Source organism: Stigmatopora argus, chromosome 18 (assembly GCF_051989625.1).
Source record: "Stigmatopora argus isolate UIUO_Sarg chromosome 18, RoL_Sarg_1.0, whole genome shotgun sequence".
NCBI lineage: Eukaryota > Metazoa > Chordata > Actinopteri > Syngnathiformes > Syngnathidae > Stigmatopora > Stigmatopora argus.
Genome location: NC_135404.1, coordinates 12,215,882 through 12,242,012, shown reverse-complemented (window position 1 = coordinate 12,242,012; position 26,131 = coordinate 12,215,882). Strand labels below are relative to the sequence as shown.

General features: G+C 44.1%; 3 protein-coding genes and 1 long non-coding RNA gene across 4 annotated transcripts in view; 3 read left to right on the top strand and 1 right to left on the bottom strand.

Annotated features, from left to right (window-relative positions):
- The window catches only part of LOC144092581 (uncharacterized), a 50,915-nt gene that overhangs the window by 21,060 nt on the left and 3,724 nt on the right, over nucleotides 1-26,131 (bottom strand). The gene's annotated exons all lie outside the window — the stretch shown is intronic.
- On the top strand, nucleotides 1,032-2,968 carry gdf2 (growth differentiation factor 2). The gene is made up of 2 exons (XM_077625504.1): nucleotides 1,032-1,430; nucleotides 1,889-2,968. The coding sequence occupies exons 1-2, from the start codon at nucleotides 1,082-1,084 to the stop codon at nucleotides 2,746-2,748; spliced, it is 1,209 nt and encodes a 402-aa protein (XP_077481630.1). The 5' UTR covers nucleotides 1,032-1,081; the 3' UTR covers nucleotides 2,749-2,968.
- On the top strand, nucleotides 4,615-7,742 carry rbp3 (retinol binding protein 3). The gene is made up of 4 exons (XM_077626582.1): nucleotides 4,615-5,910; nucleotides 5,990-6,180; nucleotides 6,796-6,938; nucleotides 7,029-7,742. Exons 1-4 carry the CDS (start codon nucleotides 4,717-4,719, stop codon nucleotides 7,352-7,354), a joined length of 1,854 nt encoding a protein of 617 aa, XP_077482708.1. The 5' UTR covers nucleotides 4,615-4,716; the 3' UTR covers nucleotides 7,355-7,742.
- antxr1c (ANTXR cell adhesion molecule 1c) lies at nucleotides 8,400-25,923 on the top strand. Its single transcript, XM_077625496.1, has 18 exons — nucleotides 8,400-8,908; nucleotides 14,037-14,108; nucleotides 14,725-14,796; nucleotides 14,954-15,035; nucleotides 15,118-15,148; nucleotides 15,238-15,311; nucleotides 15,429-15,497; nucleotides 15,935-16,015; nucleotides 16,083-16,143; nucleotides 16,383-16,481; nucleotides 16,573-16,642; nucleotides 17,476-17,554; nucleotides 18,487-18,582; nucleotides 18,727-18,765; nucleotides 18,870-18,968; nucleotides 19,037-19,201; nucleotides 20,125-20,205; nucleotides 23,206-25,923. Exons 1-18 carry the CDS (start codon nucleotides 8,766-8,768, stop codon nucleotides 23,464-23,466), a joined length of 1,674 nt encoding a protein of 557 aa, XP_077481622.1. The 5' UTR covers nucleotides 8,400-8,765; the 3' UTR covers nucleotides 23,467-25,923.

Below are 26,131 nucleotides of genomic sequence, written 5' to 3'. Positions count from 1 at the left end.
GTATAAAGTAAGTATAACACTGACGACCTAATTATACTTATTGTCAAATACCGAATTGTACATATTGTTGTAAGTCAAAATAAAAAGAAAATATTGTAATTTCTAAGCCATGTGTTTTAAAAATAAACAATGTAAAAATAGTCTATAACGGCATGATTTTGTGTTAAAACTTAGAAATTCCAAAATATAATATAGAATATTATTTTCTTTTTTTTAATTAATAAAAAGAATCTTTAGTTTTTAATTACACCCACCACCAAAGAAAATGACAATAAGTATATAGTAAGTATAACACTGATGAACTAATTATACTTATTGTCATAAGTCAATATAAAAAGAAAATATTGTAATTTCTCAGCCATGTATTTTAAAAATAAACAATGTAAAAATAGTCAATAACTCTAGAACAAACAGCATTATTTTGTGTTAAAACTTAAAAATTCCAAAAATCGGAAAATATGATTTTCTTTTAATTAATACAAAGAATCTTTTGTTTTCAATTACCCGACCTCCAAAAAAAAAAACAATAAAGTATATAGTAAGTATAACACTGACAACCTAATTATTAATTATACTTGTTGTCGCAAGTGAAAACAAGAAAATATTGTAATTTCTCAGCCATTTTTTAAAGAGAAAAATCCAAAGTAAACAAAGCAAAATTTATTTCAAACATTTTGATACATTTGCAGAATCGATCTTTGATCGACGAGTCGATTAGCAATAAACGAATACTAGCATTCCATCCAATCCATTTGTCCGCATCCACGTTGCGCTTTCTTTAAATAGACATGTCCTTTGTTATTGTTTGCCGGCCTTGACCCTTTGACCCCGTCCGCCAGTAACCCCGCCGGTTCCGGGACCTCCCTCGTTATCGCCGTGGAGTGTTTACAGTGTCTTCATTAGCGTCCGCAGCTCGGGCGATAACCGGGCTTAAAAAAGGCCATCAATGGCGGCGATAAGCGTGGCGGCGCTACTATTTCGGTGGACGCCAGTCCCACCGTGTTTACTCTTGGGAGCATGGGAGTGGACATCGCCACCGAGGGTCTCCGAGGGTCCCAAAGCGGGCAATTCTTTCCAGAAAATGAACCACTGCGGGAGCTTTTTCTTGCAGCTGTGCGTGAGTTTGCTGCTGTCGGCGGGCCGCTGCGCCTGCAAGCCCATCGGGAAGGAGATGCGCGCCGAGGGTGGCCGTGGGGTACCTTACTCGCCGCCGGCTCTCCCGGTGGAGGACGACGAGGACTCCGGCGGGATGGCCCACCTCCTGGGGAGCATGAAAGAAGACTTTCTGAGGAAACTCAACCTTTCCGAGGTTCCTCGAGAGAAGGGCAAGGTGGATCCGCCTCAATTCATGATGGAACTCTACAACAAGTACGCGTCCGACAGCACGGCCGTCCCACAGTCGGATGTCATCCGCAGTTTCGGCGTCCAAGGTGGGCTCACGTCAAATCTGCGCTGAAACTGGAAATTGCCACGAACGCCAAACTGTTCAGCTAACCGTTGCCCGTTTGGCCTCTGGTCCTCCATTTTTACTCTTGTTACTTGAAGTTATGTTTGTTCTTGGTTTCCGATCAAATAATGAATGGGCCTGCCAAAATTCAGACTTGTAGTCCAATGCTGCGTTCATGTTTTTTCCTCATCATTGTGAATTCTTCGGCTGAGGCGACTTATAGTGCTGAAAATACGGTACATAATCTATAGTTGGATTTGGAGCTTTGAAGGTAAAGGTGGCGGAAAATAGTCATTTTTTTTGTCATGAGAAGCTGGAAAATTCTAAAAAAAATTGTAATTTACTTGGTCGTGAGAAGCTGGAAAGTTCTAAAATGGACCGCTGATGATATCTTCTGAATTAAGGAGAGCAGATGCTGACTTGTCCACATTTGAGTTCCAGATATCAGCCGTTCCTTAACGGATGGTGCCAAGTCAAGAATGCTGTTCAACCTCAGCCTACCGAGCCACGAGAAGGTCATCAAAGTCCAATTGCATCTCTTCGTACTCCCGGACGCCGGCGCGAAGGCGACCTCCCGCCCTCGCGCGACCCACATCGAGGTTTACGGACCGGATTACGACGGTGCGGCGTCCGGCGAATGGCTCCTGGCGTGGAAAGAGTGGACCGATTCTCCCAACCGCTGGGTGACCTTGGACGTCACGGCGGCCGTGCGGGACGGACCGGCGTCAAGGCGGGCCACCACCGGCTTTGACGTGGCGGTGGTCGGCAGGGGCGCGCGGGTGAGCCTTTCGGTGGGAGGCAACACCTCGGCCGCCTTGCTGGTCTTCTCGGACGACCTGGGGAGCAGGCGGCGGGAGGCCGGGAAAGAACTCCGGGAGATGATATTCCACCAAGAAGAAAGCTTCTTCCACTTGGAGGCCGGGCACGACCCGGAGGAACCCCTTCCCTCGGCTCGGCACCCTCGCAAAAGGAGGAAGGCGGAGCGAGAGTACTGCAGACGGACGTCTCTCAAGGTCAACTTCAGGGACATCGGCTGGGACAGTTGGATCGTGGCGCCTCCGGAATACGACGCCTTCGAATGTCGGGGGCTTTGCTACCACCCGCTGACCGACGAGTCCACGCCGTCCAAGCACGCCCTGATCCAGACGCTGATGAACATCCGGAACCCCAAGAAGACCAACATGGCTTGCTGCGTCCCCATCAAACTGGACCCCATCACGATCATGTACCAGGAGAACGGACGGGTCACCATCAGATATTTGTACGAGGAGATGAAGGTGGCCGAATGTGGGTGCAGGTAGTTGGGAACCAACACCAACGATAATAGGCCAGTATTATGACGTTAAAAAATTAAAAATAATGTTTTAAAAAAATGTAAAACTGTATTTATGTCCTCCTGTTATTTGACAAAATGCATGTAAATCTGTACATTTGTAATTTCAATATATACTTTCCTATTAAGTGGAATAATATACAGAGCGCGGAAAGTCGACAATAAACATTTGCTGTTTTGTCAATGTACATCCTTTCGTGGTTTCTTTCACTGTACTGAAGATTATTCGGGATTTTTCACATTTTTAAAGGTGAGAACTGCAATATTGCCATTGACAATAATGAAATACATTAAAGGTGCAATGAAATGTGAACAAAGTGAAAATGATGAATATCATCCGACATTTGGAAAACGGATTTGACACTACAATCTGGCTGGTTTTTTTTACCGTCATGATGATAACATGTAAATATTACGTATGTAAATAGTAGACTGAATTACTGGTCGGCAGAAAATTGGAAGCTTTGATTTTTTTGGTATTGAATTCAAATCAGGGAATGAAGTGAATATGGAATGCAGTAGACTTACAGTAGGCAACAGGTTGTGGTTGTCTAAAATATTTCCAGTTCATTCAAATTTAACGTCCTTAACCTACAGCCTGCTAATGCTAATCTGTGAACAACTACACTTTTTCCCTGATCCACTCTTGTTTGTTAAGTTATTGAAATTTCTCAGAAGTCTAAAATGCTAAGTAGATTAGCGATGTAACGTCTGGCGTTCGGCACCAACTCTGATGTTAATGAACTAAAAAAGATTATCCCAAGAGTAGCCTAGCCATTAAAGAATGTGTACATGCTTTATCCCCAAATTTTTAAAGGTGGGCCACATTCGAATCAATATGACAAAATGGATCACAAATTGACATTTGTGTACGACGGGAAACGGATTAAGGAAGCAGGAGCTAATGTGTTTTTCCCAATTAGCTAGTTTTGCGTTACACAAGTCTCACGGTGATATCGAAGACAAAGAGTTAAGATTAGTTGCATTGGGATAAAGCCTGTTGCTGCAATAGGACTTAAGCTGTGTACAGACATTTCCGGTCCTCAAATGACCCCAAACTAGGTTCAGAATTTACTTGGGTATAGCAACGTTGAAGGGGGGCAAGTTAACTTTGTTCTGGTTTCCAGCGTGGCGGAATCTGTGATTTGAAACAGCCATGCCGTGCCGCCTGTCCAAAAGCTCTCGGCCGTGACGCGACCCAGACGTGAACACTTGACGGCCCCTAAGTACACCACTGCTTGGAGCTTTCATAATATAGCGGTGGGTAAGTATGATCAGGCTTTTCAGCATACTTCAAGTGCTTAAAAGTTGGGGTTGCTGGGAATTTCTGGTCAATGTTATCCTGTTCGTGGTCAGCTTTAAAAATCGGAATTAATTGGGAAATACGGGATGAATTTTTTTCTTCTTTCTCACATGCCTTCAAGATCGTTTTTTTAATGGTTTATAACTGATTAAATGTACTATTGTATTTTTGGCCAGGAGAGGGAGACTCAGCACGAAAAAAAAATCCAAGCGTGGATCCTCCAAAAAATCCCATTGTTTTATTATAAAGTCGGAATAAAACAAGAAAAATGTATGGTTACAATAAAGCCTTTTCAGGAAAGATTTGTTTGTATGTGTGTGTGTCGCCTTCTGAACTTTGGCCTACAATGGTGTTTGTCTTTTACATACATGGAATGCTAATTTTGCCTTTGTTAAATTTAATACAGTATATATAGAAAGGTTTCCCGGTTGTCACGCCCACTTGGCTAGCTTGTTATTGCCTTACGAAAGGTATAATGCGATTAGAGGTTTATTGTGGGCCAAATCCTCTTACGGGCACGTTAACAGAAATCGTGCGGTCGTACCGGAGGCATTTGAGCCAGAGTCTGTCTCCCGGCGGGCACAGGTGGATCCATCGGCTGCACTCCGTTTTGATTTGGCGAAAGAGGCCAAAATGGCAAAGGCTCTGTTGGCGGTCGTGTCGCTTCTCATTTTGGGAAACGCTTGCGTGGTCCACGCCGCGTTTCCGCCCAGCCTCATCGTGGACATGGTGAAGATCGTCCTGGACAATTACTGCTCGCCGGAGAAGCTGGCCGGACTGAAGGAAGCCATCGCGGCGGCGGGCGGCAACACGGAGATCCTGAAAATTCCGGACGGCGAGTCTCTGTCCCGAGTCCTCAGCGCCGGACTCCAGACGACCATCGGCGACCCGCGCTTGAGCCTCTCTTACGAGCCGGCCTTCGTCCCCGCCGCGGCCCCGCCGATGCCCGCCCTGCCCCCTCAGCAACTGGCGGCCATGCTCCAGAACGCCATCAAGCTGGACATATTGGAGGGCGACATTGGCTACCTGAGGATCGACCATATCCTCGGGGAGGCGGTGGCGGACAAAATCGGTCCCCTGCTGGTAGACATGGTCTGGAACAAAGTCCTGCCCACCTCGGCTCTCATCTTTGACTTGCGCCACACCGGCAGCGGGGACATGACGGGACTTTCCTACATCGTCTCCTACTTCACGGGGGGCGAGTCCGTGATTCACATTGACAGCGTGTACGACCGGCCCTCCAATCGTACCACCAAGCTGATGTCCATGCCCACGCTGTTGGGCCAGAGGTACGGCACGAGCAAACCCCTGGTGGTCTTGACCAGCAAGAACACCAGGGGCGTCGCCGAAGACGTGGCCTACTGCCTGCAAAACCTGAAGAGGGCTACCGTGGTCGGGGAGAAGACCGCCGGGGGCTCGGTCAAAGTAGATCAATTCAAAGTAGGCGACTCGGACTTCTACATTAGCTTGCCCACGGCCAAGTCCATAAACCCCATCACCGGTTCGAGCTGGGAGCAAACGGGCGTGACGCCCGACGTGAAGGTCAAGGCAGAGGACGCCCTGGCCACGGCCATCAAGATAGTTCAACTGCGCGCCCAAGTCCCCGCCATCGTAGAGGGTTCGGCGGCCCTCGTCGCCGACAACTACGCCTTCAAGGAGAAGGCCGCGGGCATTGCCGCAAAACTGAAAGGCCTCCTTCAGAATGGCGACTACGCCATGCTGGTCTCCAAGAGCGACCTTGAGGAGAAACTGACCGCCGACCTGAAAACTCTGTCCGGAGACAAGAACCTGAAGACTACAGCCGACACCCCGGGCCCGCCCCCAGTTGTAAGACCCCGGAGCGCTGACCCACTGCCCTTGCCGTGGTTGATCGTCCTTAATTGGTTTTGCTTGTGTGTCTCCTCAGAACTTCACTCCAGAGATGTTCATTGAGCTGATCAAAGTCTCCTTCCAAACGGACGTCTTTGAGAACAACATCGGCTACCTGCGTTTTGACATGTTTGGAGACTTCGAGGAGGTCAAGGCCATCGCGCAGATCGTTGTCGAGCACGTCTGGAACAAAGTGGTCAACACAAAGGCCATGATCGTTGACCTCAGGTAGGCCTCGGTCCAAATCCGTGGTTCATTGTCCACTTCCGCCAGTATCCTTTTGGCGTGAAACTTCACGAAATGGTTGTAGCCAGTTGATAGTGCAGTGGTTCACATGGCCAACTTCCCTTTACTTGTAGTTGGCGTTAACGTGGTCGTCGGCTATCCCACCGTCAAATAGAATTGTCTTTTGTCGTTGGTCGTGACAGTGAATGAGTTAATGCTCCACAGATTTGTGCAGTCGGATGGGACGCTTACAGGAAACGAGCAGACGAGTCGCGAGATTGCGGTGGGCTGTTCCAAAGCGAGGACAGAATGTTCGGGGAATAAAGAGTTGACTAAACCAAAATGCAGGGAAACGGGCAGAACGGTTCCACTCTAGTTGCAGTCGGAATCCAATTTCACAATTTCCCAGCGATTGACTGGCATGTGGCCCACACACTCGTCAACCAGATGGCAACCCTTCCGAAGGGATGGATGAGTCACTTAGGTAGAAGAACTAAATCCTCCACGTTGGGTCGCTTAAGTCAGCTCAATGAGGAAAACCATCTTGTGTCATGTCAGAGAACCGTAGATAACGTTTCGTATCGGACTGGCGAGTTGAAGCTTCCACTACGCTTGCAGGAACAACCTCGGTGGGCCCACCACATCCATCGCCGGCTTCTGCTCGTACTTCTTTGACGCCGACAAGCAGATTGTACTTGACAAGCTGACAGACAGACAGTCCGGGACCTCGACGGAACTCAAGACCCTGCCTGAACTCACGGGTAATTGGAGATGTTGCCGTCTCGTGCCGCTTTCTGATTCGGTGGCTACCACGGACCTGGATCCTTGACTCCTTCTTCTTTGCGGTTCAGGTCCGAGGTTCGGCTCGAAGAAAAGCCTGATCATCCTGACAAGTGGGGCGACCGCCGGGGCGGCAGAGGAGTTCGTCTTCATCATGAAGAGGCTCGGGCGTGCCATGATTGTGGGGGAGACAACCTTCGGGGGATCCCACCCGCCTAAGACCTTCCGAGTCGGCGAGAGCGACGTCTTCCTCCAAATCCCCACGATTCACTCGGACGATAGCATGGCGCCCTCTTGGGAAAACAGCGGAGTCGCCCCCCACATTCCCGTGGCGGCGGCGGCGGCCCTGGAAACGGCCAAGGGCATTTTCAACAAGCACTTGGCTGCTAAGAAGTGAACGGAATCCCCATTAAAGTCCAATATTTCTTTGACAAACTTGCTGAAATCTAGACTTGATCGAGGAGAAAATATATCTTGAGAAGAGAATGTGATTATATTTTGAACTAATTAGTCGGTTTCTAACATAGATTCTTTGACTGCTTTCGTTAAGGATGCTAACATTGTTAAATTTTTTGTGAAACTACCCAAATAAGGATCATTTTGTTGCTGCTTTCTTATTGGATGCTGTAAACTGTGTCAAAAAATGTTGGCTTTTCCTCATCTTTGTGTGTTGTAAACACTGAATATTCCTTTTTCCCCATCTGTTATCTTTATGTGATGAAAACCTACTTGGAATTCTGTTCTAGGGGCCACACCATATTAAAATATTTTAAAAAAAGATCAAATGTTTGTCGGCTGTCTTAAATTAGAGAGTAACAGATTTGGTCACGAGATCGGATCCGATCCGGTAGTTATTTGCTTTTTGGCTGCTGTTTAGGATTTGTTTATGACCGGTTACGTCAAGGGTGTCAAACTCGGGTTGGTGAATTTGATTCTAAAATAGAAACTCATGATTTACTTTCTGGGGCCACACAAAATGATGCAGCGGGCCAGATTTGGCCCCTGCGCCGCCACTTTGACACCTGTGGGTTACGTGATATTTGGCATGATTTTACTGGTCTAAAAACATGGCTAGCAGATCAGTTTTGACAAAAAAAAAAATCGGATCGATAATCAAAAAGTCTTCATCGGAACAACCGTACTATGAACCTGTTTCTAGTCATTGCTCATGTACAAGGCAAAAATCTAACTACAGGTGTTATAAACAATTCTACTGGATTCAAATTGACGTGACGTCCACTACTCTTATTAGTTCAAAATGGCCATATTTCTTGAAGAGTTCAAAGATCCCAGTCCTTAACTTCTTAGGATCATCATCCCATCCCTCTGGACTCTGACTCCCATCTTGACGTGGGAGGAGCAAAATGCAAGGCTGACCCATTTTTTTTCCTTGGTTCTCTATCCCTCTCATTCTCCTATTTTTTTGGTGGCTCCCTCTCCCTCCCTCATTCCCTCACGCTCTCTCTCTCCCTTTTCCTCACGATGAAATCTGAGACCTGGTCCATTTGAGTCCAGCTTGTCCCACGGGCTCCCAGAGCTTCCAGTGCCAACAACACTGCACTTCACCTCTGTTTTTTTGCCCCACTTTCAGCACGTTTTGACTCTCTGACAGGAAACTTTTCCCCATTTTTTGATCGTTTTTGCAAAGAACGAAGTCTCCCATTTGTTTCTTTGTCTTCCTTGCATCCCTTCCAGTTTCAAGTCGACTTGGGATGTGACAGCACTCGGGGCATCGGCGCGTCTTTTTTCCAAGCCGGTGAAGGACTAATTTTCTCAAATAAGACGCTGGGCCAAGATTATCGCGGAGCATGTCTCTCGCTCCGCTTTTGTTTGGATTATTTCTAATCACTTGGTCGATGGCCAGGGCAGAACCGGAGCTGCAGGACGAAGAGGACGAGGACCAAGAGAGTTCTTGTCAAGGAGCTTTCGACCTCTACTTTGTGCTCGATAAGTACGTTTTTGTCTTTTGGCGAGTGTGTCCACACGTTTTGGGTGCTTCTGCTGCTTAATTTGTGCCAGAAATTGGACTCGTAAATACGACGGTGACCGCGCGATGGCTTTCGAGGTGCATTCTGCAGCCGTGTGGGTGACGTGACGCAACAGGAGAGGCGGTCTTGCGGTTTGCTGAATCGGCAGAAAGAGGGGCAATAGTTTGGATCATACGGTCATGTTCTGGTTAGCCCCCCTTTACAATCCAGGTGCCCTCGCATTTAAACAAAGACATTGAGAGAAGAATAACTTTTTTAGATCTACGCAGACTTCTCTTCATTTGTCTCAAAGTTTGCTCACTCTGTCATTAGCATTTCTCGATTCCCCCCACAATGGAAAGAACGCAGTGGTTGAGGGAGAATCTCGCCACTGGAGTTCTGTAGTGAGAAGACAAGTCGGACTCCCATTCCTCTACTTGAGGGATTCTCCTAGGTCAGGGGTCTGCAAACCGGTCCTGGAGGGCCGCTGTGGGTGCAGGTTTTTGTTCCAACCGATCCAGCACAGACACTTTGACCAATGAGATGTCTGCAGAAAACAAGAAGTATCTGACTGCAATCCACGGATTGTACTTGTAGGACACCAAATTGGTGAAAAGGTGTCCTCTTGATGGGTTGGAATGAAAACCCGCACCCACTGCGGCCCTTTGCGGAATAGTTTGGACACCCCTGTCCTAGATCATAAAGTCACTATATTCAATAACGATATAGAAAGCAAGCAAAAATGGGAAAGTCTAACACCTAGCATTTACATATATGCCAGTTTATGTTTTGTAGATAACTAGCTACTGAGGAGGTCATGCTGTACGTAGTGAGAGCCCTCTGTTAGGGGGAAAAATGTTCAACTACGTCTTTGTTATTCCAACGAGCCGTCGATCCAAACTGTCATGTGCGTGCTACAAGAAAGAACACTCAAGGCTCGTTTTGGTGACCTTTGTGACCTGACATCTACAGGAAATGGCTTTATCAGCAAGACGCAATTTTCTAACCGCCCGCGAGCATCTGCTACGCTAGTCGAATCAAAAGTTAAAACACGGCGCTGCTGTCCAGATGTGTGCAGGCCATTGTTGACTCGCTTTGTTGCCTAAAACACAAACGCAGGCTAAAAATAACACAAGTACGGGCCACTATTATTGCGAGCTCTCGTGCCAGGTTCAGTTTCAGGACTGATGGACATCAAATAAGAGGAAGCTCTCTACTAATCTAACCTCAAAGTCATACCTCGGGTGGTTTTTCACAGACATGAAAGCCGTCTTAATCCATATGGATGACAGCAGTTCAGAAGTGGACTTGGAATTTTCAGGGGTCCAAAATCTTTTGTTGGAAATTGGAATAGTGCCAACCCCAAAACAAAACCAAAAAATAGGGCCAATACATTAGTTGAATAGAATATCCAGGCAGTATTTCGTTGGAGTCAATCTTGCCCTTTTTGTCAAAATATGTCAATGCCTGTGTGCATTAGCTCAGCAGTGGTCCGGCGCTAACTGTAAAAGTAGGTTAGCGGTTTTAAACAAACATATCTTTGTGCCCAGTCAGTTAAATTGGAGCCCCGTCATTGGCTACAGGCCGGGGTGGTCTGGATGGGCCCAGCTGGAATGGCAGACAGCAGTCTTGGTCGCAGTAGGGATTTTTCAAATTTGATTTTTCCGTCTTGCACACTTTGCAGCGTGAGAATGAAGCCGAAAGCCACAAAGACTGCAGACCAACGGTGCTTTTTCCCACCAAACTTGTTACTGGCGTTTTTCTCTTTAGTCGTTAAATATCCTCGACTGCCTGCTTCCAAGTCTGTCTTGGGAACCTACGTCTACGGCCTATTGTTTTAAAACAGAGTCCACACTCAAAATGAACTAGACTTTGCTTTTTCCAGTCAATTCCCTGATGTTGTTGATCATCTTACCTCACTATCTCACCATTTTTTTTTTACCGCCAGCCTCCCCCCGATCTCCACAAGAGACTCTGACTCATAGTTTTTCAAACTCGTGTTTGTCCTACTCAGCAGGATAAGGTTGAATAATGGCTTACGTGCGTGTTTAAAGTCCAGCGCCAACAACTGTTTTGACTTGTCGAGGGAGCAGGTTGCGCACAAACTTGGCCTCCAAAAGCAGAGGCTTTTGGTAAATCAGCGCCGCTCTATCTGGCAGATGCGGCGGTGTTTTCGCATGACCTCACTCCCGTTCTGTCGTCCCACAGACAAAGTCCTTCGCGTAGCAGAGCTCGCTGCTGCAACGTGGGAAAATGGCGGGCGACATTGTTTCCAGCAGACAGCTCCCGACGGGTGCTATGACTGGCGGTGTCCGTGAAGTTTAGTTGCCTAGCGATGCAGCCATAATACGTGCCCACTTGTCCACAAAAGAATAATATACCATGACCACGAGGCTTCTAACGCTGAAGAAAAGAAAAGGATTGGCTAGAAATTCCGATGGCAACTGAACTGTCCTGCCAAACATCAAACCGGCCGGACATGGTGCTTTTGTTGATTTTACGTCTTCAACACTTTCCAAATTTGAGGCCACACAAGATGAGGGAAAAATATTCAAGTGTGGCCTTACTGCCCCTTTAAGTGTCTGGTGAAAGCAAGGCAAAACTCTAAATACAAAATGACAAAGACTCAACACGACCAATAGCTCCTCGAAATCTGTCAAGCAAAGCCTCAACACTCAAATTCAGGAAGACACTCTTATGCAAGTTTCCAAAGATGCGACAATTATAATACATATTGTACAAAATTCCAATAAATGTACTGTATTTTCTCGCCTATAAGACGCATTTGTCGCTCCAAAAAATGATGACTGAATCGAGGGTAAGGCTTATATGCGCATAAATGACACATGACATGCACAAAACAATGCGGCCGATGCGGTCATTTATTTACAAATAGAGAACAGATAAAAAGATAAAACGCTTAACAAGATTTATTTTGAAATCTTGGAATGAAATTCAAGAAAACAAATTAACCTTATCTTGCATAAAACGTGAAAAACTCAATTGTGCCTGCCATTGGTCGCTCAGGGCGCCGCCATCGTACCTAGGGATAACAAACTGAACCACTACGGGCACACTTCCTGGTTGAACTGCTCACCTGACTTGCTTTTTGAATTTGTCTACGTGCAGGCAACACCCTTTCGGAATGTCAAATTATAAATTGATTTATACAGTATCTCAGAAATACCACGAGCGATGATTTTCCATTCAAAGTAACACATTTGTACTCCCTATTAAAACCATGAATATGGAGGTGAAAATTGTGAATCGGGGGGTCGTCTTATACGAGAGAAATTGTAAAATTCACTGATTTTAAGGCAATTTTAAGGGTACGGAGGCGGCTAATATCCCAGAAAATACGGGAATTCACCTCTTGCTAGCTTTTGTGGATGCTTGCTGGTTTAAGAGGATGTAACTTGGCCTTAGTAGCTTTCCTCACAAATTCTGTCCCCACGCCGCCTCCAAAACCTTTGAAGAACCCCAAACCACTTAAGGTTAGGACCCAACTCAAACCGCTGAGCTTAAAAGTGGATAAAAATTAGCGGGGGGAAAGCTCTCCACATAAAATATTAGTCATACAATGAATAAACCACTTCCTTGCCTTGCCTGTTTGAACAGGTGAAAGAAACTGCAAGCTAGACCTCGGTCCCACCTCACAAAATGGGAGGAGCTTAAGCAAAACAACAAGTATCGGGAAATAAATCTGTCGGTTGTTTGTTTTCCAAGTTAAAATACTACGATAAAGGGAGTTGTTTGGAAATACTTTGTGTAAACTGTGTAACCAAGCCCGCATGCACTTAGGCCATTTAAACGTGTTTATCTTTAAGGTCTCGGCCTTTTTTCTTAGCTCCGTCAGCATTACGAGAAAGCCCCGATGCGAGGGGACCCGTGGGGGATTGGTTTGAAAATGCTGAGCTCGAATGCTGGCTGCCATTTGTTTCTGCGCGCAAGCAGACGCCCGAGTTCGTGGAGTCCGTCAGTGTTATTGTGGAAGACCTCTTTGGTGTTGAGGGGAGATATTTGCAGACTGTGTGGTCTGCACGGGGAATTCTCAAACTCCAAGTCACGGAAGGGGGACCTTTCAGTAATTGTTCTCTCCGTATTGCAAACCCGAGCTAATTCCGCCGACTCTTTTCAGATCGTGAGGAATCCGGGATGGGACTTGGCACGGGGTCTTCTTTACGTACCATGCCAAAAGCTATCAATCAAGAAATGACCTCAGTCAAAGTATTTGACATTGCCGCAGCACAGCGGGAGTGGCTTGCGCTCTTTCCGCAATTTGGTTTTTTGTCCCGTGTATGCGTGGGTTTTCTCTTGGGACTTTGACTTCCTTCCACAACACAAAGACTTTTGTTGGGTGAATTGAAAAGCCCAATAGCCGACTGAGTTCCCAATTGAATCGATTTCCTGGGCGTGTAACATTTGAGGATAATATTCACTGACAGGCACGTGTTTTGCAGTCAGCCACTTCTAAACCGAGGGTTGTAAAACTCTTGGAAAGCACGGCAATGACCTCCTGTCCCTTCCAGCGGGAAGCGGCCACTCACGTTGCCTTGTTCTCTTTAATCTTGTTACATCAGTCAGTCAGCCAGCACCTACAAAAACATTCGTCTCCCTTGAACTCGATTTCGAGTAGGCGTCGTTTTTCTGACGGAGGCTGCACTTTTACCGCGGTGCGTTAGCTCATTTCCCATGTGTCACCCCTCTCCAAAAGCGATGAGTCGTCACATGGCATCCTTACATGCTGCTTACTAAGTTAAAAGATCAATTAGCAAACACAAACACTTGACCTGCAGGAAGTGCGGCTGCAGACGCTGTTTTTACCAGCAGTGTTAAAGTCGCTAGCGCATCTTAAGTTATAATTAGTCTGGACCAAAGCTTTTATCCCAGCAGTCACTAGCCACTAATAAATCAAAGTAACGACTTAGTTTAGTTCCCAGAGTATTAATGCTGCTAGCTTGATCTCGACAAGGGGCCAAATTTTCCGTGTGTTCTGCTTTGCAAATTTAACGACAACTAATAACGTTAATGAAATGCTTTCCCACGTATTCAACGATGCACAGTACTTACGTGAAAATACAACAACTAATCTAGGTATTTGTTTTGATTTAGGTCTGGCAGCGTGCAGAATCACTGGGATGAAATCTACTACTTTGTAGAAAACCTTGCTGAGAAATTCAAAAGGTAAGAACGCTAAAACTATGAGCATAATCGGCAACGGTGCCATCTTAAGACCATTAGGAATATTTTGCGTGAGCTTCCAAGACTTTTGACTCCACGTAGACAGTATGAAGTTTTATAAAAAGTTTTATGACTGCGGACATATTGAAAATGTCTTTCCTCATTTGTACTTCCTGGAGCGCCACCATGAAGTTCTCCACATAGAAACACACACACACACACACACACACACACACTTAGCAGAACATTCCAATTAAACGTATCCGACCACCACTTCATCCCGGCATATGTTCAAGCACTTAATGCTAGTGAAAAAAGATATGTTTACCTTAAAGAATTCCTCTTAAAACGCAAGCATGCCCATTAGGATCCACCAAGAACAAAATACTACCAAACCAAGGTTATTTTAAAAGAATGTGTAGTCTAGATCTAAATCCTGTGGATTCTGTCTTTTTTGAGCTGAGTCTCTTTTTATTACACAATTCCCACTAAATGCACTCATACAATTACCATCATTCCACTGCCTAATCAATTTTGTTACAAACTGTTTCTAAATAATGATTTAAACTCAGGTGATCTCTAGTGTTTGCTAATGTTTTTATTTTGTATTTTTCCCCAGTCCCATGCTTAGGATGTCTTTCATAACATTCTCCTCAAGCGCATTCACCATCCTAAAACTTACAGAAAAAAGGTAAGGGTATGATCTGATGATATTATTAATCAGAAATCACGATGTTCCATCTTTCAATGTTACTTTGTGAAATTCTTTGACTTTTTCGAGACTTTGTAAACAAGAGGACCACGGTTCGAAACAAACGACGGATAAACACTTGTGTTATCTTTTGCAGAGTGGAGATCCAAAAGGGTCTGAACGCGCTTAAAAGAGAAACTCCAGGCGGAGACACCTTTATGCACCTTGGACTGTTAAGGGTAGGCAATCCGAAATAGCTATTAACGAGCAATTAGATAAAAGACGACGGCACATTCTGATCCGCCGATTTTCTTTTTAAAGGCCAATGAGCAGATATCCCAGGAGAACTTTGGTGAGCACTGCTTTTTTTAAAAGGATGATTCCTTTTTTGGACAGTTTGTTGTGGCTAGCCTGCAAAGTGTGGCTGCTTTGATTTCGCAGGCAAGGCCAGCGTGATTATAGCATTGACGGACGGAGAACTGCAAGAACATCAACTCATCACCGCACAGCAAGAGGTAGCAAAATGCACTATTTAAGTTTGGCACGTTCACCTTACGGGAAGAAGCAAAGAAAGCGACACCTACTGTTTAATGGCGTGTTTTGCTGGGAATAAACCTCATGTTTTTAAACAGGCTGAACGAGCCAGATCCCTCGGCGCCATTGTGTACTGTGTTGGTGTTAAAGACTTTAATGAGACTCAGGTATTGATTGCAGTGCATCAAACATGACATTTATGCATGTATGTATATGTATATATATTTCAGCAACACGCTTATTTATTTATGTATTTATATATGTATTTATTTATTTATTAACTTATTTACTACCTATTTATGTCTAAAATGTATTTTTCTGTGTCTGTATTCTCACCCTTTTGCTACTGTGACAATGAAATTTCCCGAATACGGGATGAATGAAGTTATCTAATCTAATCTATTCTAATATAATCAAATTTATGTGTTGTCTATGTGCTATGAAATGATAACCATGTAAAAAATATGACTGCACTTACATGTTAAAAAAACTAATTGGGCACTGAAATCTTGCATATTTTTTTATTAGCTTTTTTCAGAGGTTCTGGATTTGACATGACAATTATTTCCATTCCCAACTAATGTCTTTCCTTATTAATACATAGCTGGCGACCATCGCGGACACCATCGAACATGTTTTCCCTGTTATGGGTGGCTTCCACGCCCTTCGGGGTGTTATCAATTCGGTAAATAAAGTCTTGATTGTATTTTTCTTGAATTTCGTGTCTTCATTCTTTCACTATTCCCTTTCAGATCATCAAGAAATCGTGCATTGAGATCTTAGCAGCCGAGCCCTCCAGCGTGTGTGCAGGAGGTGGGGGCTCCATAAAACTAGTCTATTCTTAAAATTGATACATTAAGTAGATACATATGTATCATTTGGCTATGTTTTGAGAGTCAGACAATATCAGATTTTGTCAAAAGCTTGGACTATGATATTTACTGGTTTCAAAATACGGGTTGAGCTTTTTGTACATGCATTAGGCAGTATTAAATTCCCAACGGTGTTGGTATTAAAAGTCTGATGAGTCCAAAATGTTGGCTTGTAACCAGAGACGTTCCAAGTGGTGGTGAGGGGCAACGGGTTTTTGCACGCCAGGAACATCAACCAGGTGCTGTGCAGCTTTAAAATCAACGACACGATCACAATTAGTAAGTGAAAGCCTACAGTTTTGTCCCATTGTGGGAGATTTAATTACAATGCAGCGAAATGAACTGAAAACTTGATGCTTTTATATTGTAGATGAGAAGCCTGCAGGTGTAGAAAATACCTTCCTGCTGTGCCCCGCCCCTGTCATTAATGAAGTTGGAAAGTAAGTGTTTTTCTTTCAGGAGATATTTCGGATACAGTAATCGCTCAAATATCGCGGTTATTGTAGACCAAACATGGCCACGACAATCGAAAAATCGCCAACTAGGGTCACCACTATTTAAAAAAAAATTTTTTTTTACTTCAGTGCTGAGTCCTAGTAGCAAGAGTAGCTTACGAGTTTCAGCGTGGATTTTCACATTTTTGTGAACTTTAAAAAATTAATTAATTTTGATCATTAATAGCAGAAAAATATCACAAAGTTAGTTAGTTAATTCGCCATAATCGAGGAATTACTGTAGTGCATGTTTTTAAATTTTGGTTGACCTTACACAGTGTGTGATGGAAATGACTAAAAATAACTTTTAAACATTATGTGATGTCAAACCAGAACTATTTCAATCAATCACAACGGGGTTTTGTTGTCCGGCAAATTGGTCATTCGGTGGCTTTCTAGATCAGGGGTCTGCAAAGCGGTCCTCGAGGGCCGCTGTGGGTGCAGGTTTTTATTCCAACCGATCCAACACAAACAGTTGGACCAATGAGGTTTCTGCTGAAACAAGAAGCACCTGACTCCAATCCACCGATTTCACTTCTAAGATACCAGATTGGTGGAAAGCTTTCCTCTTAAAGGTCGGAACGAAAACTTGCACCCACCGTGGCCCTTTCTGGAATAATTTGAAGACCCCTGTTCTAGATCCTTCCCATCAGAGGCTTGAATGACATTATTCAGTACCAATTTCAATGACTTCATCCATCAGAGCTCATAAAAACGCGCTTGGCGTCGACCCGTATATTCCATTCCCGAATCAAATGACGGTTGCTGTTTTGTTTCAGGGTGATTTATCTCCAAGTGAGCATGAACGACGGTCTGTCTTTCATCAGCAGCAATGTGCACATAACCACCACCGAGTGTGTAAGTGGCAGCTTTTTTTCAAAACGTATTGGTCTTTAGCGTGCTTTTGATATCTGTATTTATAGCGTGCGGCTGCCTGTTATCTATCTTCATGTACTCTTTAACAGTAGCCGCATATCGACTATGTGACAAGAGTTATTGCCTCAAGGCAGGACTAAAATATGAAGGGATTGACATGGAGGCATGGTCTTGAAATGTCCAAATTCCATCGTCTGAAGTCACGTTGCGCCATTGCGTCATTCATGAGCCAACAAATGAGCCATTTTCGTGGAACTCACGAAGGTACTATTTGACTTCTAGGAAAGAGTTCATCAATCTGACTCGCTACGACTAAGTTACTGCTGATTTCTAATGAACAGCCCGTGTCTATGCCCGCAAGATAAGTGGGTTTTAGTCAACCCACATCTGATTCTCATCTGAGGGCCTTAATCGGAACCATACTTGGCCCAGATATGCTGAGCTCAACGTTACTGATGGATTCGCTCAGGGAGCTCCCAGATTACATGAACTGCTGTCTTCAAGGCGGAAAAAAACAAAACAAAACAAAAAACAAGAACAAGAACGACCACAGGCAATGGAAGCCTGAAGTAAGATCTCTCCATTTAGCAAACGCTAGCCCCAATTCTGGACTATTTTAACCCTGTCAAATCCTCAGTGGGTACAAAAACGAGTTACTGCATAGAAGATTGTTTATGAAATACGGTCAAGTGCGCATATGCGACGATGAATGAACCTACTGTACTGGTTCTAGTCCGACTGACACGCCATGCTGGACAAGAACCCGATTTATCTATGCAACAAGATGAAAGCAGTCAAAGTGATTTGGATTCTCGACTCGCGCAACTCCGGGTGCCATCTTAGATAAGATTGCTTTTGCAATTTCTTCCCTCTCCTGCCTTGTAAATCCGATGCTAAATGTGTTTCCTACTCAGTTTGATGGCACCATTCTTCTCATCACTTTGCTGGTGTTGTTTCTCTTTCTGGCCCTGCTCCTCATGTGGTGGTTCTGGCCTCTCTGCTGCACTGTGGTAAGTCCATGAAAAGGGAACGTTTGTCTAAAAACTACAGGAATGTGAGGACTCTCCAAAATGAATCCAACACGGTTGTGAAAAGCAACTGCAATTACATTGTTTTTCACATTTGGTGAGTGTCATTTTTGTGCTGCCTTCTAGGTGATTAAAGAACTTCCTCCGCCACCTCCTCCTGAGCCTGTAAGTTGCAAAGGTTGCTTTTGTTTTGCATATATTACAATTCTCTTTATCCAACTGTTTAGGCGAACCATCTTGGCTACTTATTTTATGATGTCCTTTTATAGGAATCAGATGATGAAGATGGTCTTCCAAAGAAGAAGTGGCCCACAGTGGATGCATCGTATTACGGAGGGAGGGGAATCGGAGGGATCAAGAGGATGGAGGTGATGCAAACGAACTTGACGGGCGACCAATTGGCAATCGGCGGCGTAATTCACGCTTCTGTCTTCAGGTGCGTTGGGGTGGAAAGGGCTCCACTGAGGAGGGGGCCAAGCTGGAGAAACCCAAGAATGCGGTGGTGAAAATGCCAGAACAGGAATACGAACCCTTCGAGCCCAAACCCAAGAAATCGCCCAAGAAGCCACCTCAGAACCGAAAGTGGTACACACCCATCCGGGTAAAAAAAAAAGCACAACTGTGCTTCTATTCATGCTGCTAATCCATGCTGTGTTTTAGCCTCAGAGTAGGAGACATAAAACAGGTCCAAGATAACAAAAAAAAAAAAATCGGATGAACATAATATTTTGCTTTCTCACAGGGGGAAGATGTGGGTCTGAGAAATATACAAACATTCACGCCAAACACTACCGTTATTCAACTTGGCGTTAGTACCGTTTGAGGTTTTAGCGCACGAAAAACTGTGTAACAAAACTGGCCATTCAGAGGCAAACAGTGGTTACTGTTATCTGCACACAACACGACTTGAACTGTACAGCCTGTGTATTACAACATGAGTCCTGCGCTAAAAAAGTAAAACTCCTCACAGTCCGCGGTAGGGGAAAAAGGGCCAGTCACTATGCATGCCGACTGGTCTCGCCGTAAGATCATTTCCTTCTAGGTTCAGTTTCAGGACGAATCCTTAAAATGCAAGATTGTGAATTCTCAGTTGTCAAAAGTCTGTTATTTGCGTGAAGGAATGAAGAGGAATTGCAAACCCAAGTGTAACTAGTAGAATAGTGATTATAATTATGTCTGGTTTACTGAAGAGAGCTTTGGTTTTTGGGCCTCCGCTCCGTCGCCGCCCGCCACTTGACTAAATAAACATCAAGTCAAATAGAGTAGCACACTGGACTCTTGGTAAGCATGTCGGCCTTACGGTTCTGAGGTTTGGGATTCCAATATGGACTCTGGACTAACGTTAACAGAAGACTTCTTTACCGCACGTGGGCAGACGTGGCAACTTTAAAGAGGAATTGTAGGTGAAAGTTTAAAAAGTCGTGTCGCTGTTGCAGGGTGGACCCTTCTAGAAGAGATTCTACAAGACTGAATTGAAACACAAAATGTTTCCAGTCAATCAACTGCTTTTTCTGTCTTATTCAGGGTAAATTGGATGCTATCTGGGCACTGTTTCGTCGCGGGTATGATCAGGTGTCTTTGATGAGGCCTCAGCCTGGTGATCATGTAAGTACTCCATAGAATATTACAGCTCTTAAAGGCGCTGTGACATACTACGGGAATGGGGTTTTATTTAAAAAGATGGAATGGCAAAACCATCCAGAATGTGAAGAAAACGCTTACCGTATTTTTTCACATATTAGCCCCCTCCACGTATAAGCCATACCCTTAAAATGACCTTAAAATTGTTGAATTTGACAATTTCCCTCGTATAAGACGCCCCTTGATTCACAATTTTCATACGGTTTATTTGTTTCTTGAATTTTATTCATAGACGTCAAAATACATATTATTAAGCATTGTCTTGCGTTATGGCGTTTTGTCTTTGTCACCTTGCAGTTTCCTGCATGTCAAGTCTAATTTGTGCGCATATAAGCCGTACCCTCGATTTTTGAGCGACAAATACTGCGTGTATGCGAAAAAATATGGTAATAATTCAATCAAATTCTAATTAGTCCCTTTTTAAGCTGCCTATTTCAAAAACTCTAAAGATTTTTGAAGTCTACTAGCAAACTATCGATAGGCACGCTATTGGTTCGTTGCCGCGTGACCATTCTGTCATGATTTACAAGCTAGCACGGCAATACAAAGCTCATCATCAATTATGCTCGAGTTGCTGGAAAAAAATGGGCGTTCCATGATGCATTGTTTACGAATTACTCAGAACAAAATGAAGCCATTAACAAAAGGATTGCCCGCTGCGTCACTGGCGCTAGCACGCAAAAAAAAATGGCATCTGGATCTTGCTTTCCGAAAGGCGCCCACATTTCAACACCGAAGATTGAATGTCGACTCTCCAAGTTTTCCATGAAATCATGACGTTGTGTGACCCGCATTACAGTTTGCACGGAAGCAAGTTCCAAATAATGTAACGCACAGCATTGATGAAACAGCTGTCGACTCGGCATGAACAAGCATTCCCTGGCCACGTTGACGCCGGCTTGCGCGCTACGATTTATTTGAAGAATGCCAGCTTTCGGACCGTGTCATTTGGCGAGAGCATTTCTCCAAATAAAGTTCAGGTAACACGTCTTTAAATCGAAGGATTACATTGAAAGATGCTCGTTTCCACTGGGAGTGAAATACGGCATTCCAGTCGGTGCCTGGAAATGAGCTGGCCTGCAGATATTTCCGAGGCCTCATTGCAAACCGCGAGTGACTTTGGTGGAAAAATGGCATGATTGCCTTTTCAAGGCTTCTATTGCCTCATGCCCGGCCAATACCGAGAGAGAACGCGGCGATGGCGCGAATCGAAGGGTTTTTCGTGCCCAAACGAATGGCGACTTTCAGTCTCTCGGGGCAAAAAGGGCGGCGTACGCTTGCCATGCCAAGGAGAAACTCTTGAAAGCCTGTTAAAAGAATTATTGGAACATTTTCTGCTAAGGGAGGCGCGATTTGAAGCCATGCTTGGATGCCTGGGAGGGGGGACACATTAACGTTAGAGCTGAGTGGATAAAAACCACGGAGGGGATGAAAGGAGAATATTAATGCGAGTCATGTTTGAAGACAAAATGACTTTTTAAAGCGGGGAATCAATGTGTATTCAACTGTGCGAAATAAAGATGGAAACACATCACTTCTAAGATCTTTCACAATGAAGTAGGATCTTATCTGACTTTTAATGGAAGCGTGCCAAGCACTCAAACGGACTCTGAAGTCCTTTACTGATGTGTAATGCGGAGCAGTTGTTAAAATAAAGTAGTCCGGTCTCGGAAAATGTTAGAGAGTCTGAGAAACCGAGAGGGAAGGAAGCGGAAGGAAGACGTGACGAGGAAGCGGTCATTTTTCAGCAACGGGTGGACCAGGATGCACAAATTCAATAAAATACCGTATTTTCTGGCATATACGCCATATTTGTCGCAAAAAAATAAAAGATGACTGAATCGAGGGTACGGCTTATATGCGCACATGTAATTATACCAGAGAAATTGTCAAATTCAACCATTTTAAGGGTGCGGCTTATACGCGGATGCGGCTAATATGCCTAAAAATGTGGTCCCTCACATTTACTGTGGCAAGCTACACTGCATGTTGGTACATATGATGACACGGCATGTCTAACCGGTGACAGACACGCTAGTCTTACGGCTAACACACACACAGAAACACAGCCACACACTTCTTTCCGCTGTGCAATAAACTCAGTAACCCTCGCTCGAAACCACAGCATTTCGGTTGACGTCAGAGGGTGCATGAGGTGGAGCTATGAGCAAAAAAAGACAACTACACACACACATACGGTCCAAACATAAATGGTAGCGAGGTCCACTTTGCATTTTATTCACTTAGCGCAGATCTCCTCAGCTCTCTTAAATAAAAGTGGTGATGCCAATGGCGCACAATTGCCGTTTGTATCGCCACTCATTGGCGGCCCATTTCCCTCAAACACAAACACACAGAGACACACCACACATGGTCTACATCATCTTATGACGATGCAAGTCTCCAGACCAAAAAGACGGGTTCAACTGGGCTCAAGCAGTCATAATAATCACGAATAAACACAAACTCCAGATGCTGTGTTTTTACAAACTTCCACAGTTTGAGTTAATTTTCTCAAATTTCGCAACAAAAAAACTGCCGCCGAGGAGAAGAAAACGGCAAATACAAAGCTGGAATTTTAAGATGTAGTTAGAGGACTAAGACTAAAGGGCGGACAATTGATGGCGAGAATGGGGAGAGAAAAAGCTAAACGGAAATGTAAACAACTATTAGGGAGAAACAAAGATACGTGACAAACAAAAGGCTCAAACGTCAACAAGTGGAAAAAATGAAGTCAAAAAATGAGTCCATACCACAACCCTAAACACAGAATTAATGCAAAACAAGAAGTTGAAAAGAAAAACAATTTATATTAGAATCAGTTTTAACCACTTGGCATTTTTATTGTTTGCCTTTGACAAGGCCAACATTTGCGTCACCAGTTTTCTTTTTGTAATAAACCACGCTGACGATGAATATGTCCTAATAATTCATATGTGACAATATTGCTTTCTTCGTTTTCAGGGCCGCTGCATCAACTTCACAAGAGTGAAAGAGGGTTCGCAAGCGGCCAGGTCAGCACCTCGCGCCCCGATCCACACGCCCTCGGCGCCGCCGCCCGACTACCGCCACGTGCCAGAATCCCCCGCCACTTGCGGCCCTCCGGCCAGAGCGCCGCCCGTGGCCCATCTCCCACCGGGACCCCCGCCATCCCGCTTGCCCCCCGGGCTGCCCTGCCCTCCGCCGTCACGCCCACCACCCAGCCTGAATGACAGGCCTAACTAACGCCCCGCACCACAACTCCCCTCGGTCCTGCGCCTCTCGTGGACCCGCTCGGACTTCAATGACTGACCGACCGCTCTGTCGACCAGCTCCTTCGGTTCCAAGTCGGTCGGCTCTCCCGCTTCCAAATCTGTCGCGATTCGCTAAACAACGTGGGCGTGATCAACTATTTGTTCCCTTTGTGTGGAAAGTCAAAGCGTCAAAATTGAGGCCTCCAAAGACATTTTGCCTGCCGTTTCTATTTGGCCACAAGTGCTAATCATTCAAACCAGAGGGGGTGGGGCATTTGAGTTTTTCAAAAGCCCCTCCCTGGAAAGTTCGAAACCATTAGCCGTGAACGTTTTCAGAACGTTGACTGGCAACGGGAATTCCACCCTCAATTGGAAGTTATAAATTACCGTGTTTTCTCGCATATAAGCCGCCTCCGCGTATAAGCCATTCCCTTAAAATTGCCTTAAAAATCCTTACATTTGACAATTTCTCTCGTATAAGACGCCCGCTGATACACAATTTTCACCTCCATATTCATGGTTTTAATAGGGAGTACAAATGTCTTACTTTGAAGGGAAAATCTTAAGAACAATTTCTGAGATACTCCGAAAGGATTGTCTGCTGGATTCCACATTCTGAAAGGGTGTTGCCTGCATGTAGACAAATTCAAGTACCGTTTTTTTGGCCGAGAAATTGGGCGTGTATGCGAGAATATACGGTAAATGACTTTTTTTTTTTAACTCATTTAAAAGCACATTCCTCTCTGATTTTACAGAGTATTTTCAATATGATTTCATATTTCACGTAGTTAAAGCTAACGTTGTACTCATGCAAAGTAATCCAGGGAACTTTTGGACGGGACGATTGTTGCAGGTCAGCAAAACATTTTAGGGACGCAAGTCAACAGAAGCAATGAATATGATCTATTGGATGTTCTTTTTTTTTATTAACTACTGAGTTATGCCTTTGCCAACACGAATTAAAAAGTGAATAAATAGGGTTTAGAATCCTGGAAAAAAATTTGGGTCGTGTTCCAAAGATCAAAGAAAATGGTGGTGCTATTTTTGTCAGCGTGTTATATTTGTTTTGGGCACCAAAACTGCATTTTTAATTTTTGGGAATCGGGAAAAAGTCCTTTTTAAAAACGCAATACATTTTTCTTATATTTGATGACAGGGACATGTACAGTTTTTGGCCTTTTACTTTATATTTTCACAATGTGCTATTGCTTTTTGTTTTCTCTTTGAGGCTTTGGATTTTGTCTTTATACCATGTGGTTTCATGTACAACACAGCACAGATCTATGTCATTTTTGGTCTATTTTTTCGTTAGCTTTTTTTCTATCCGAACACATAAACTGCTGGGACACGGTATGTTGTTTTGGTTAGCATATATAAAATCGAAAACACATCCATAGAAGCTGCCATAAATCAGGTTAATTAATGACTCTCCTCGTGTTTTCTTTCCGACTCCATCCCGATATTCTGCTTTTATATATATTACGGCACAATACGTCTCATGGCGTTATTTTTGAATCATCAACGGTCACGTTGCAACTGCGGGGCAGTTCACAGAGCATCTAATTTATTTCCCGAGAGAAATAGAGGAGAGTACTTGAATCATCGACAAGGTGTCCAAACACGAACACGACATGTACACTGTGCCGACGCCGTCAGGCCAGGCAGAACTACCGGCTTTTTAAACGTCACTCACCTCTTCATGCTCAAATAGACGGGAAGAATATTTAAGTCATATAGCGTGTGTACTCACAAATCGTAACATTAGATCTAATTGTGTTGTACCTAATGAAGTGTCCGCTTTGTGAATTTTGTAGGTATTTTAAAAAAGAAAAGCTGGGAAAGGATGGTATTCATTTTAATATTCAGCGCCGTATGGGTTTATATTTTGCTTTTTTTGTTTTGTCCTCTTTATTGTGTTCTTTATTAGTCATGCCATGTAATAGTGGTGTTACAAGATGCATAATTGTTACTTCAAATTACTATGCTTGGACAAAAAAAAACAATGTCATTTGCCTTGCTATTTTGCTACACCAATTTTTTGAGTATTTAGCAAAAAGTTTATTGTTAAATGTTATCGTTCCATCAATTCACTCAAATAATTGTTGAGACTGACAAGAACCAAAAAGAAATGGATGAAATAAAAGAGAGCAAGTTTTTCCTACATACATTTTCAGGGCTATTTGGAGTGTTCAATATCTTGACGGTTATTTTGAATACAATCGATGAATTTGTACATGTAAAGTAAACAATTAAAGTGCCTTAATAAGTGGTTCCCTGGTGCGGGAATTACGTAAAAGGGAGCAATTACTTCATTCCTGAGACCTGTTATGCTAATCAGGGTACTTACGTGTGCAGTATTACAAAAAACTGCCGGATTGAAACATATATGATTTTTTTCAATCTGTTTGATCTTTTCAAATGTATCAATAAAGGTTGATTTCCAAGCTTCTATCAGGCTACTTACTGTGTTGGCGTTGAAAAAATTATTTGTGTGGGATAATGGTCAGAAGAGTTCACACATCTATACTGCATATTTCATATACATTGCAAATACATTCTATATTATCAGTTGTAATATATTTCCATATTTCCACGGTGCAAGTGGATGAATGGATGTGGTCAGAGTAAACATGCTTATCAGAATAGGACAAGCAGTC

What these genes read in the sequence shown, in the direction of transcription:
- gdf2 (XM_077625504.1), top strand. Translation starts at nt 1,082, where the DNA reads ATGAACCACTGCGGGAGCTTTTTCTTGCAGCTGTGCGTGAGTTTGCTG. An exon ending in CCGCAGTTTCGGCGTCCAAG is followed by an intron (nt 1,431 to 1,888) that starts GTGGGCTCACGT and finishes TTTGAGTTCCAG; the next exon opens with ATATCAGCCGTTCCTTAACG.
- rbp3 (XM_077626582.1), top strand. Translation starts at nt 4,717, where the DNA reads ATGGCAAAGGCTCTGTTGGCGGTCGTGTCGCTTCTCATTTTGGGAAAC. An exon ending in GCCATGATCGTTGACCTCAG is followed by an intron (nt 6,181 to 6,795) that starts GTAGGCCTCGGT and finishes CTACGCTTGCAG; the next exon opens with GAACAACCTCGGTGGGCCCA. An exon ending in GACCCTGCCTGAACTCACGG is followed by an intron (nt 6,939 to 7,028) that starts GTAATTGGAGAT and finishes TTTGCGGTTCAG; the next exon opens with GTCCGAGGTTCGGCTCGAAG.
- antxr1c (XM_077625496.1), top strand. Translation starts at nt 8,766, where the DNA reads ATGTCTCTCGCTCCGCTTTTGTTTGGATTATTTCTAATCACTTGGTCG. An exon ending in GGCCTCTCTGCTGCACTGTG is followed by an intron (nt 18,583 to 18,726) that starts GTAAGTCCATGA and finishes GCTGCCTTCTAG; the next exon opens with GTGATTAAAGAACTTCCTCC. An exon ending in AGTGGTACACACCCATCCGG is followed by an intron (nt 19,202 to 20,124) that starts GTAAAAAAAAAA and finishes TGTCTTATTCAG; the next exon opens with GGTAAATTGGATGCTATCTG.